At 41.2% G+C, this 13,044-nt stretch overlaps 3 protein-coding genes and 1 long non-coding RNA gene across 4 annotated transcripts; 2 read left to right on the top strand and 2 right to left on the bottom strand.

Moving 5' to 3' along the window:
- The first annotated feature begins 1,896 nt into the window (after positions 1 to 1,896).
- LOC27208801 lies at positions 1,897 to 2,592 on the top strand. Its single transcript, XM_016184354.3, has 2 exons — positions 1,897 to 2,167; positions 2,255 to 2,592. Exons 1-2 carry the CDS (start codon positions 1,985 to 1,987, stop codon positions 2,438 to 2,440), a joined length of 369 nt encoding a protein of 122 aa, XP_016033569.1. The 5' UTR covers positions 1,897 to 1,984; the 3' UTR covers positions 2,441 to 2,592.
- Positions 2,593 to 3,652: 1,060 nt separating this feature from the next.
- Positions 3,653 to 4,672, bottom strand: LOC6727079. Its single transcript, XM_002102440.4, has one exon. The coding sequence runs from the start codon at positions 4,626 to 4,628 to the stop codon at positions 3,723 to 3,725; it is 906 nt and encodes a 301-aa protein (XP_002102476.1). The 5' UTR covers positions 4,629 to 4,672; the 3' UTR covers positions 3,653 to 3,722.
- Positions 4,673 to 5,087: 415 nt separating this feature from the next.
- Positions 5,088 to 6,463, bottom strand: LOC6727078 (actin cytoskeleton-regulatory complex protein PAN1). The gene is made up of 2 exons (XM_039295021.2): positions 6,243 to 6,463; positions 5,088 to 5,999 (listed from the first exon to the last, which is right to left on the bottom strand). Exons 1-2 carry the CDS (start codon positions 6,349 to 6,351, stop codon positions 5,185 to 5,187), a joined length of 924 nt encoding a protein of 307 aa, XP_039150955.1. The 5' UTR covers positions 6,352 to 6,463; the 3' UTR covers positions 5,088 to 5,184.
- A 175-nt stretch (positions 6,464 to 6,638) lies between these two features.
- On the top strand, positions 6,639 to 7,105 carry LOC120284996. Its single transcript, XR_005544224.1, has 2 exons — positions 6,639 to 6,817; positions 6,873 to 7,105. It is a non-coding gene; the product is annotated as an uncharacterized LOC120284996 (long non-coding RNA).
- The last annotated feature ends 5,939 nt before the right edge of the window (positions 7,106 to 13,044 follow it).

Below are 13,044 nucleotides of genomic sequence, written 5' to 3'. Positions count from 1 at the left end.
CTTGCCAGCTCGACACAAGCTCCTTGCAATCAATTACAAATTTGATAGTGAGTTTAGTATCCTTAAACTTTCTTGTTGGCTAACTTTTACGGCACTTAAGAGCACTCCTGACAAATCACTGTAATCGTTCTTGATTATTATTTGGCCAGATGGTCAGTCAATTGCTATTATAGTTGCTTGCCTTGGATTTTGTAATTTATGATTGCTTGATATTTTTGTAAGCATACTAAAGCATTTAAGGCATACTATTTGTGGTATACGCTTTAAAATAAAACGTGCTCATAATTTAAAAGTAATATAATGCTGGAGTCAATGTTTCAGATGAAAATCAAATGATATGCCGGAAAACAGACAGTTAAACAGAACCTGATGTCTGTTTCTTAGTTACCGATGTAACAGCTAAACGTAATAAAGGATGGCCTAGTGCCCCACCAGGAAAGGGGAAGCAACCTGTCAACTGCAGCGGAATTCGAACAGCGCCCAACGCACACGGAATAACCGCTGAACCAAAATATCACAACCACAAAGCCACTGGCACTTCCTGTTTTTTGTTTCCGTGGGCCACAAAGTCAAACGTCGCATATTGAACAACATTTGCCCGTCAGACGTCCGCTCACAAAAAGAGCCAATCGAAATCTCTATATGGGCTTGGCCCACCCTCCTCATCAAAATGAAAAAGGTACATAACGCCACTACCCACCGATTTCTCATTCTTTGGATGTGTTCTGACACGAGCAACGGATGTCAAATGTCAAATACCATTTCATTCCCAGAAATATTAAGATGGCCACGATCTGTCGACGGTACAAGTGTCAATTTGATTAATTGAAGAGCTTTCCCTGATCCTGGGAAAATATTCCTTAAAGCGAGGAAACATATATCTTTCGAATCGTTGCGGTGGTCTTGGCGAAAAACTCAATAAAAAGTTGCATAATTTTGTGCCATCTGTTTTGGGCACCCTTTTCGGTTGGCTAAAACGGAAATGATTTTTTCCGCTTGACCCAATTCTCTTACGTATATGAATGTGTTTTTTCTGTTGTTTGTGTTTATTTAAGCTTTAAGTTTGCCTGCTTTGCGTTTTTTCCTTGTATCTCAGTTGAATGAGCTCTTCAAAGTGAAGAGATAATTTATGCTTACGAAGGTGGAGGTGTTAAGTGGTTGATGAATACTGAAGTGCCCTAAAGTACGCAAACTAATTTCGCTAAAGGTGAGTTGGGCATTTAAACCCGACTGTTTATTCAGGAGTTACGTTTTGGTAAGCAGCATTTGTATTGAGTTTTCTATTCGTAAATCATACGTTATTCAGCAGCAGCCACTCAGCTGGCTGGTTCCGCCACTGATATATTGTCATTCATATGTTGTGTCAGCAATTTGTTAGCTTTATGGCTCACGCCACGCCCCCAGTTGTCGTCCCCAAAAACCAGGAACGGGTGATCGGGAAAAAGAACAAGGAACGGAAAGGGAAAATATAAAACTTGCGTACATAAATTGTATTTATGCACTCCACACTCTGCATTCAGCTATTTTCCGAACTCATCGTTTTTATGCGGCCCTCAAAGAATGCAAGAAGAAGCTTTAAATCAATACATTCCACATAAAAAGTGAAGTTTGCTGAATAGTAAAGTTGTGGGAATGTTGAGTAGCTTACTTGTATTTTTAAGTTAAGTCCTACAATTACATATATTGCTCATTATTGAATGCATCAGATCAAGTTGCTTTATGCCTGCTTTTAGTATTGATATTTGTGCCATTTTGAATCCTCAGAAGAAGGATAACTCAGCTAAATCATTTCTATTTTTTATGATTTCGCTGCAGTTTTCTTTATGTTATTGCATCTTAGGTTCGATTAACAACCGCCAGCTTTTTAAGTCTGAATTAAATACGTGCAAACAATCACATGTTCCAGCAACCCAAGCATATGACTTCATTCAGTAACAAATAATTATAGCTGGTACATACGGTATCTGTAAAAGTTTAAATTAATATGGAAGACCCGCGTAAACGAGATCTTAAAAAATTGATACATTTGTTTTGCTCCTTGAATCAGAGCAATGGATTTCATACGCAGCAGATCATGTTTGAAGACAGACGGCTTTATAAGAGTAATCTTAATGGCGAAGTGGTCCACAAGAAATTAGAACATTTGGAAAATATTTGCGATTTTCAGGTAGCGCTGTGAATAATTAGGCCTATTTAGAAGCCAAAAAAATAGTTGTTGTTTTTTATGTAACGATCGTTGATCTCCTTTCACTAGAACCTACAAAAGGAAACTCAACGGAAGCTAAAAAATTTGCAAGATACAATTCAAAAGTTTTTAGACCTGAATGAAGACCTGAAGGATACCAAGGAATACAAAGAGGCGACTAGACTTATTGAGGAACATGTGGCCATCGAACAAAACCGAGTCAATAACGATACTGAGGAAATTGGAGTGCCTTAAACGCACATCAAGCCAACTGTTATTATATTTCGCGAATTAGAATGATCTATTTCAAAGAGACTTTCAAAATCGATTCTTTAGCCGGTTTGCTTTGAAGTCATTGTGCACAAAGCGTATTACTCAAATTAAAATATTTCAAAACCACTGTTAAACTATCTTGTTTGAAGACGACATTGGGGTTTAAAATAGTTTCGCAATTATCCCTTTAGTTAGTGATCGAAGCTCTTTGATATCATTTTACATTAGGGTGCCTGTGAGAGTCTCTTCCCTGGCTGACCTGAAAGAAGTGAGCGGCCAAACCGCAAGTTGAAGTAATTTCTACTTAGCCACAACTAACTACGGGTAGCATGGAAGTGTTGTAAAAAACGCGGAGAGGAAACTTCGGAACGCCTCAGAAATTAAAATAAAGTGCCAAGAAAGTGAAAAGCGAGTGGCCCATGCCCTGGGAGCAGCATCTTGAAGTTGGCCAAAGCCAAAGCCCGGCCATCAGCGCCAACTTCCGTTTGGGCCAACACCGCACCGCTGCAACCACTTCTTGTTTCCATTACTTTTTCCATTCTCATTCTCGCTCTTAGCCTTGCACGTAAAAAAACTATTGTTTATTAATTAATTTGATCAATTTATGACCCACGTAAAAACTGCTTGACATTTTCCGGCAAAGATATTTCATTAACTCTTATCGGAGTATTAAAAAGTTTTAAATGCGAATTTTATTCAAGTATTTTTTTTCTCAGTGCCTTCTCGGTCTGCGGTCGGCGGGGGAAATTGCTGCCAGTGCGTAGGCGTTGTGTCCACGTCTCTTTTAATAATTTGTAACTCATTTTGCACTCGGGAAACAAAATAACGACAACAACTGCAGTGGCAGCGGTCGTGGCAAGCGTTTCACCTTTTGAGCTTTTCGCTTCGGCCATGGATAAAACACAAAGTGAAAAGTACCAAGTACAAAGTTCTATGCCAAAAAGTCGCCGAAAAAGGAAACTTTTCTTGGTTTTGAGTAAGGACATTACATTTGGGTTAACAGGCAAATTACGTAATTGAAGTGGCCTAAGAAACTGACGCTCAAGTGTGTGAAAATGCGAAAACCCCGAAAGGGTTTCCATAATACTTTCACGCGCTTTATCCATCAAAGGTTTTATGTAAAAGTCCCTACATGTCAGTAGGAAATACTAAGAGAAGATTTATCGAATTGTAAAGAATTATATTAAACAATTTATATTAGGACAACATATGAACTCACAACACATAAAAATCTAATCTCAAACGAATACAGAGATCATTGAACTTAAAAGAAACGGAAGTACTCCCTTTTGGTGCCCGTATGTTGCAACGCTCTTTGAACTAATTGCTTCATTGCCGGGAAGGGCATCACTTGAATTTTGTTGAGCACCTGCAGACTTGGCCAAATATCTAGCACTTCCTTTTCGTAACCGGCGGGCAAAGGGTTGTCCTGGAGGTTCAGTTCGGCTAGGGGAAGAGACTGTAAGTCACGCAATGAATATATGTTCTCGATATCGTTGTGTTTCAAGGATATGCTATGAAGGCGTGGAAAGCGCCGCTCCACTTGTCTGAAGACCCACATATGGGACAGGTGATTCCTATCCAAAATTAAACGTTCCAGCTCCGGCATTTCCCTGTTCACAATCCCGAGCACCGTGCTCATACAGTTGGGTTCCGCGAGGGCGAAGAACTCCCCACACAAGGCCCTATCCTTGTAAAAGAGCGTAAGATCCAGGCTGCGCTCTTCTGGATCATACCTATTCAATAGCAGATTTGTCAACTGCAGCCGAACGACTGAGTTGATCCAGATCTTAGGCATTCGGTCACTGACCCTTAACCAGATTTGATTATCCACCCATCCACGGCGGAACAAAGCACTCGCAACGTCGTAACTGTTTACGAAGAACGTGAAGAGGGCCCAGGAGCTCTCAGCCGTATCCTGCTCCCCGCCTGTGTGCTTATAACGGGGATATATCTTCAAGGGGGTCAGGATGCAGCGAATACGCCGCAGCACTCGATTGAATGTCAATCGACGATCCGTGCTAAATACGAGGACACGATACCATCCATAGATACTCCTGGGCAGCCTCGCTCCATATCTGGACTCGAATTGGGAATCGCCCTTCACGGATCTTGGAGTGGAGTGGCACAAAGGACCGTCACTGGAGTTATTTCTAGGTGTAGCAAACATTTTCGATTGAAAAGGTACACAAATGTCTGAAAATTCAAATGGTTACTTTGACATGATTCTATCAGGAAGACAATCTCTATTATTTTACACTGTTTTTACAGATGTCCATAATAAACTCTATATCTGAAGGTGGGAAACTCAGCGCATAGCTGAAAATATCATATACATAGATGGCGCCAAAGGGTGTAAAATTTTTTTGACGTGTGTATAATAAGTTCTGCTACCAACCGGTAGGTGGCAAACAATGTAGATAAAATGGAAAAACGTGTTTAGCTTTACAAATGAAGTATTTTAACTTTTGTAACGCGTGGTATATCGTATTGCAATAGTTCCTGTAACTCTATAATAGCGCTTTAGTATTGCCTTTATATCGTATAAATTAAATATCCTAATGCAGTTTTTCGGATGCACTTTTTTTTCAAACTTTACAGATATGATCTAGAGCCAAAAACGAATCCCTTTACATTTTAAAAGTTTTATTAATGCAAAAAAGAAGACCGTCAATAAGAAGAGTTATGTATCTTAAATTAATTAATTTCTTGAACCGGATAAGGACTTAAAATGTAAAAGCCTTGATAGAGTAGAAAATCACTAGCATGGCTAGCACTCCCTGCGGAGTATTGAGTGTGGGCGCAGATGATCGCTTCTTGGGATAGTAAACGGTTTTCTTCGAGAGCAGAATGACCTGGGGCTGACCAGGATTTTGCTGAACTGCGGGAGCAATCGGGGCCGGACCTGGAGCAGCCACTGGAATTGCAGCAGGATGGACGAGCACGGGGGAAGCAGGATGAACCACTACAGGGGCGACAGGAGCGACAGGGACAACTGCAGGGGCAGCTGGAGCAACAGGAACCACAGGGGCAGCTACGGCAGCCGGAGCAACAGGAGCAGCTGGAGCTGGAGCAGCTTGAGCTGGAGCAACTGGAGCTGGAGCCGCTGGACCTGGAGCAGCTGGAGCAACATTGGCCGGAGCAGCAGCTGGAGATACCGCAGGGAAAACCGGTGAAGGCTGCGGCATCACAGGAACCTGGGCAATACTTGGCGCGATTGCTGGTGCTGGCTGGTTGGCCTGCTGCAACGTGGGACAGATCAAGTGCTGTGTCTCCGTGTAGGACTTTGGATTACTGGGATTAGGTTCCCGAATAGTTTGCGTGTAGCATCCGTTAGCATCGGGTGTGCCAGTTTCGATGACAGTCATCTTTTTGGGATCTGGCTGGGATGGAGGAGCAGGGGCTAGTGGAGCACCTGGCGGATAGTGGTGATGCACTACTGCTACCGGAGCAGCAGGAGCGGCAGCGGGAGCCTGACGAGACTTGGCCACAACATTGCCTATGACAGCACCAGCTAAAGCTCCACCCAAAAGACCCACACCTGCGAATTGATAAAGAGTAAGATGTGGCGAAATTAAAAATCTGTTGTAAATATTATAACAAAAATCGTTTAAAGGAATTTGTAATATTGACCAAGCTTTTAAGAAGTAAAATGTTTTACTTTTTTTGTTTTCTTGTGAAAATTTGATATCATTGACAGAGTCCAATTATGGCAACTTAAAACATTTTTAGAAAATAACTGATTGAGCTGTTTGAATGTTGTAAGTTCTACCTAATCACTTACCAAAGGCCCGCTTACGACCGCGTTTTGGATGTGCCTGGCAAAATGGCATAAGACTTAGGCCGAGTAATGTTACGAACAGAAAAACTTTAACCAGATTGCGATTAGCCATGGTTAGTGAACCGAATACTGGAATCGTCAAGTATATTTGGATAAATCGGCGTTCAGACGGTAACTGATCGCAATAATGTCTCGGTTGACTCACTTGGTCGCTAGCGAAGAATGTTGTTTCGACTTTGCAAATATTTATACAGTTGCTTTTGGGAAAGTTAACGAAATTTGTCGAATGGCGTATGTTTATTACTCGCTTTAATTTATATTTCTGCGGCACATGAAACGCTCATTAACACGCTTGGCGTCTTATAAATTGTTGTATGAATGTGAGAACCCAGAACGGATATATAAGATATTCATTTTCTTGACAATGTTAAGGTTGGTGGACATAGAACCAAATCGTCAGCATCATAACAAAATCATCATAAATACTTATAATAGTTGTGAAATAATTGTTCAGCATACTGAAGAAAGCTTTGGCAAATCATTTATTTCGTGTAATATCAACAACGGTATCTTACTATGTATGTAAATTTCCGAATATATTTTACTCTTTAAATAGATTGCATTATTTTCCAGAACTTAAAGGCTTTTTGCTAATGCATTTTGTATTGTTTCGCTGAAGTGGCTTTCACTCGGTTTAGCTCGCATTTTCGTCCGCCTGTCAAACAAGTCGTAACAACAGCAATAAGGCAAAGAATACATAATGGCCAATCCAAAGTGTTCTTATTATCCCGTCTTAAAGTGGTGTGATTTAAGACCGCAACTTGGCAAACAAAAACCAAAAAATAAAATGGAACATGTAAAGAGGAGCAAACGGTAATTGTTTAATGAGTGGCAGTGTTTCGGCCGCCCTTTTGAATTCCATTTCTGCAATATGTTGGCCAAAATTTGAAGCGACAGGACCAGCTGGCAACTCGGGGGAAAAGTCTGGCATGTGGCACGTGAGCCTCTATTTAATTTTCATAATTTTTCGACCAGCCCTGCAGGACACGCAATTCAGTTTGTGTTAACACTCGAGCCAGTAGAGATATTTCCCTTTTTGGCTGGCAATTGCTATTGATTAAATCGGCTTAAAGCTTTGACTAATGATGACAGAAGATTTGGCCGGAGAACATGAGGCGCTAGAGCGCATAATTCGTTAGTGGAAGCTGCCGAGTCATGGGGCAACCGTTTCGGTGTCGAAATGACCTGCATCAAATGTTTCGCCATGAGAAATCTCCAGTCATTTGTATTCGGGGGATTTGCCGGCAATTTGTGAGACGCGACTTTAATTCGCTTAATAAATATTTTCTTAGTTTCCCGGCGTGACCAGGTTTGGTCAATGGAGGTAGAAAATGGCAAGAGAAGGGCGAGATCTTCTCCTTAAACACAATGGACAATTGTCAATTGCAGGACATTCTCTGGCTTTTGGGGGTGCTACACTTGAGTCCTCTGGGCAACGATAAATCATTCCTTGAACGTCACACTGCGAGAATCAAAATCATAAATCAGGACTCTAAAACGGTTCCTTTTGAACCATTTATTAGAAGAATTGTTCAAATGCTTTAATTCGGTGTTCAATTAAAATAAATAAAAAACTTAAACTATATCTTTATCTAGAAAATGTAAGAGATTGGTTTTTTATATTTCTTTCCGTGCTAGATGACGACGAAACCATCAGAGGCAGGAAGTGCCAGGACATGCGGCCAGGAGGCAGTGCAGCTCTTCTTTTTGGCTGATGATGGACATCTTGGGGCCAGGGACCTCTGCCGAAAGTCCTCCCTTCCTCGCAGGGATAATGATGCGCAAATCGCTGGCAGTCATCGCCGGCTCATCCTCCGAATCCTCTCGGCTCTGGCCTGCTTTGTTTCATGTTGTGGTGGCTTGCTTTTAGTTGCCTCTATTATCCTTAATGCGAGTCACTTTGTTAGAAACGTCAGTGGGCCTGCAAGCAAGCGCCATTATCGTCATCGAGCGGCTGGCGAAAAAATATGAATCGGAAAATGTGCAGACACGCCGCCTGCCGCCGAAAATGCACGGGAATAAAGATAAAAGATGACAGGCGGTTCACATCCAGTCATTTATAATAGGGCCAATATGACCGCGACCGCATGTGGCCACGTCCTTCCATTCCAGCAGTTTATCATCCTGGAGCTCCCGGACCTGGGGTTCTACTTGGAAATCCCACTTGGTTGGCCGGTCGGCTCAGAACCTAATGAAATAATTGTTGTGAGCTATTTACAAGCATCTAATTCCGATTCGATGGCAAGCCAATAAAAATATGCCATAATTATCCAGAGTCCAGGCTCTGGACGAGATAAACCAGTCCTAGACGGCACAGGCTGCAATGTTAATGACATAATTTAAAAAGCATTTCATTAATAGCCGATGTCAGGGGCCCAGGAGTCTTCGAGGCAATTAAAATGCGCACAAAGAAAGCTTGTTTCAGGCCGAATTGGAAATTCAGATGCTGGCCAGCCCAGAATGTTAATGGTAATTAGGGCTGATTCGCATCGAATATGGCTAAATAAGTTGGAGCGCTTTTTTAATCAATTCAACGCGAAGAAATTGAATTTAAATTCTTGACTTTTTTTTAGCTATAACCTCTTTAAATAATTATATATTGACGGTACCTTCCAACCCAAATACAATATAATTAAGCAATACAGCTATTTCTATATTAGGTTATAAGTCAATTTTTGGCATTTCATAAATGAAATTTTTGAAAATGTATACTATAGGATAGCAATTGAAGCCACAAGTAATTTTAAAAGAAAATAGATTTCTAAGGTTCTTGGCGCACCCAGATTTTTGTATCTGTCAGCTGCGTTTATCTTGGACTTTGGCATCGTCTCCGCGGCTACTGAAATATGTTTTGGCTATGCAACCCCCGATGTTCTGGCCATGTCAAATCATTTGTATATAATTCACATCCTTTTGGAATTCGGCCTTTGTGCCCAGTGGAGTGATTTATGGCCTGCTCTTCTTTCTGCCATGTTTGGAAATGTTTCTGTGTAAATATGCCAGCAGCGGGACACATTCCAAATTGGTCCGTGCAAATTGCTGGCCTCAGCACTATTATCCTTTTCGCAGGATGTCGCCGCTGCTCGCTTTTTAGATAATTGCTGACTTCTACCATTTCGACTGGTGAGTTATTCGATTTCGATACTAAAATTTGATATTCCGACCACATGCTGTGATTAAATGGTGGATGCCAGCTCCTTCTGCCTCAAGTCACTTCTCCAGGAGCTTGTATTGTAATTGAAAATAGTTTTTGGCACTGATCAGAGTGCCCAACTTTGTCGAGAGGCGTGCCTGAGATTGCAATTGATAATTCGAGTTTCAGATACGTAAAGGACCCAATGTAGAGAAACATAATCTGTGTTATTATATTTTCTGAAAGTCTTTAAAAAACAAGGGAGAGTGCTATGGACACGTTCATAGACTATCAGATACTCTTTACTCAGCTCAGAAGTTTCTAATACTTTGCTACATCGATAGAAATTGGCAAGATAATTAATAAAATACAAACAAAACATTTTTTAAAAGTGTGGTTCGGTTTGTGGGTGTTCTAGTAGGCGCGGCAAGGTTCTGAAAAACTTGCACTTAAATCTGCATGCTTAACCTTAAGATTCTAGCCAAAACGGTTCCATGGCCAGAACGACAAGACCGCTGATCCTGATCAAAAATATGGGGTCGCCAATTTAATCCCTCGAAGAATACATCTCAACGACAAGCATAATTAAAGTCAATTAATTAAAATATAATTTGCTTGTCACCACAACTTAACAGTATTCTATAGATTTTATTGATAATAAAGTTTAAATAACTTTAGTGGCTCCTTTCATAGCCGCCAAATTTAATTTTCAAATTTTAACTTGGCATCCCATTCTGAGGCATCGCCTGCTGTGCCATTTATCATAGCAAATGCCCGCACATTTTAGAAACTATAACCCACGTTTTACGCAACACTCGAGCATGCAAATTTAGTAATTGGAAATCGAGTTGCCGCATTTCGAAACCGCAAAACCCATCGCCCAATAAGTTTCCTCGAGTGACGATACACAAATGGAGGTGGGCTGGACCTGGGCTTGGTCCAGTCCAGATTTCAGCCGAGTTTCTGGTCAGGCCAAAAACTTCAAGACGGGCATGTGCATTTGTCATAAATTAGAAACTGTAACTTCCAGTGCTCGCTTTTTGCAGCCGGTCCAGCCAGCACTTAAATTTATTGCGAATAACTCTTTCCTCTCATAACTTTTGTCAGGGCACACTTTATGCTTCCCAGTTGGGTTGATTTTTTAGCTAAGCAAACTAATCAACGCCCACAATTTGCAATCCGGAAGGTCGTTGCTGGGATGAGGCAACGGCAATGGCCAGCGGCTAAATGAAGTGTGTAAAATTCGAGCGGAGACCCCTTTCAATTATATCTCTATTTTTGTGTGCGTTGACTCAAAAGTAAACACCAACTTGGCTACAATGAAACCCTAGCCAGCCAGAGCAAATAAATCTCTCCCTAAGTGTTGTGGTCATTTAGCAAATGTCCGGCAATGTCCGGCATGCAAATTTGTATGTGTCCTTGTGGGGTTGGGCTGCAAGTAAGTCAGCTCCCTTATCGTGGCTGAAGATGGGCCGGAATGTGATTTATAAAATGTATTAATTAAACTGTCCGAAGTCGAGATTGTAGAAATTAGTGGACAAGTCCGGAGAGGTAATGTTGAGTTAAATGGGATATGAAAACAAGCGTAATGTAAAATCTAGAATATATACAATTTTTAACAGTCCCAAGGACTAAAAGCTTTTGCAACTGAGTACGATAAATCGATATATTAGTATAATATAAGTCTACTGTGATGCGGTTTTTAAGGAAAGAAGATAGAAAGGATTGCCTATATTTTCTCTATTGAAATGTTTAAAGAAGTAACAAATATTACTGCTGAGAATATGAATGAATTGGTAGACGTCTACCACTATTCTTCATTCTCCTTGGGAGTCCCATCCCATTTTCCTGCTCAGATTCTCCTTCTCAACGCCGACATAAACACATAAGTGGTAGTCCTGTCAAAGTCAAAAATAAACGCAGCGACAATAATGATTTATGTGCGCCGAGTCGAAGAGGAAAGATCCTGATTCTGTAAAAGGAAGCCAAGGACTCGAGCAGTTTTGGGGATGGCAACTAGGGAGTGGGTGTATCCAAGCCATATGAAAATCTGGAGATATGCTAAAGTGTGTCGTTGGAGTTGGAAAAGCGCGACAAATGCGAATATAATTTGCTAGACAGCGAAGCAAATAAAACAATATATTTTCGTAGACAAGAGAATTTCTTTAATTATTTAACTGGACAGAGTCATAAATCCTGGTAAATATAAATTTATATAGCTATAATCATACAAATATAATTTATATAATTTTATATAGAACAATTTTTTTTGACGAGTAACTTTCAAACTTTCAATAGTTTTTTTTTTCTGTTGAATAATTCAGACAAGTTTTTCCCAAGTTGGGAAAACTTTCCCCTTCGGGTGTGAAATTGGCAATAACATAGCAATAAAACGATTTGAAGATATTGAGCCTTCAATAATACAAGATATTTATGAAAGGGAGTCATTCTCCACGAAGTTTTAAAGCAATAAGGGCTAAGGGGTTGAGTGATGATTTTCAGTAATATATAAATTGCTTTAACCGATTCAATCGATAGGCATATTACCAAGCCTTAGAATCCAAAAAGTAAAGCACTTATTTGCTTAACAGTCCCTGGCAAAAAGTGCCAGGACCATTACCAAATTTAAATTTGCACAGCAGACCCAATCGACCCCGACCACCCAGCACTACCTCATTCCTTTCCGAGGCTGTGCCAGTTCATAAGCCACAGAAACGCAAACCGCCATAATAAAGGATAATGTCGGCGCATATTAAACAAATGACTTCCGTTCGTCTAGCTCTTGGCAAGCCAACTACCCCACAACGTTTACCCAGGGAAAACAAGCGAAAGGATATTGAAATGAGCTGGTGAGCTCGGAAAATGCAAATTCATGCAGAGCGGGAAATGACGTGTGCAAAATTTCACAGGATGATGATGGCGCACATAGCCCTCTACTTCAAGAGCTTAATTAAAAACTTTGCCACTTTTAAAAACGAATTAAAGGAGGACAGGAAGTTGGATGTTCAATTTTACCCCGTTCGTATATTTTTTTTTATTTTGGCAAATCTCCGTTGTGACCTGTTGCCCCACAAATCGCAGAAGTTCTCACAGTAATTCCCAACGATCCCCCTCGACCCCCCGCCACACGTTAATTACGCGAAGAGAGCCTGACCAGGCCTAATCGCAGTTTAAGTACACGGTAGTGGTCTCGGCTTAAACGCGAATTACGCCCAATGCCTCGACTTCTGCAGAGCGCTGGACTCATGACCATTTAATGTAAACAATAATTAAAAGCCAGGCCGGAGAAAAGACTCTGCAGCCGGTGCCGCATGCAGAGACACCGCGTCTCCTCGCTCCCCGCGGATTTTATGGCTTAATAGCTGCAAAGTGCATGGCTTGATTATAGTGCTGGCTGGCCAGTAGGAGTAGCAAGAGTCCAAGCCATCACCACGTCGGTGCCATATTAGTCACAGCGGCGGAACGGCCACCGATGTCTAGGTGGGCTGCTCAGCTGGCTGGATTGACAGGGGGGAACCTTATAGGGGGAGGGATCAGATGGTAAGAGGGTAGCAAAAAAAAGTGGCCGATATCACTGATACTCTATGGTCACTTCAATTCAAATGGTTTTTT

The sequence above is a fragment of the Drosophila simulans genome, chromosome 3R (genome assembly GCF_016746395.2).
Source record: "Drosophila simulans strain w501 chromosome 3R, Prin_Dsim_3.1, whole genome shotgun sequence".
NCBI classification, from domain to species: Eukaryota; Metazoa; Arthropoda; class Insecta; order Diptera; family Drosophilidae; genus Drosophila; species Drosophila simulans.
This window is presented reverse-complemented; position numbering and strand designations above follow the sequence as displayed.

Coding starts and splice junctions, on each gene's coding strand:
- LOC27208801 (XM_016184354.3), top strand. CDS start 1,985: ATGGAAGACCCGCGTAAACGAGATCTTAAAAAATTGATACATTTGTTT. Junction 2,168..2,254: donor AAAATATTTGCGATTTTCAG/GTAGCGCTGTGA, acceptor TCCTTTCACTAG/AACCTACAAAAGGAAACTCA.
- LOC6727079 (XM_002102440.4), bottom strand. CDS start 4,628: ATGTTTGCTACACCTAGAAATAACTCCAGTGACGGTCCTTTGTGCCAC.
- LOC6727078 (XM_039295021.2), bottom strand. CDS start 6,351: ATGGCTAATCGCAATCTGGTTAAAGTTTTTCTGTTCGTAACATTACTC. Junction 6,000..6,242: donor CGGTCGTAAGCGGGCCTTTG/GTAAGTGATTAG, acceptor ATCAATTCGCAG/GTGTGGGTCTTTTGGGTGGA.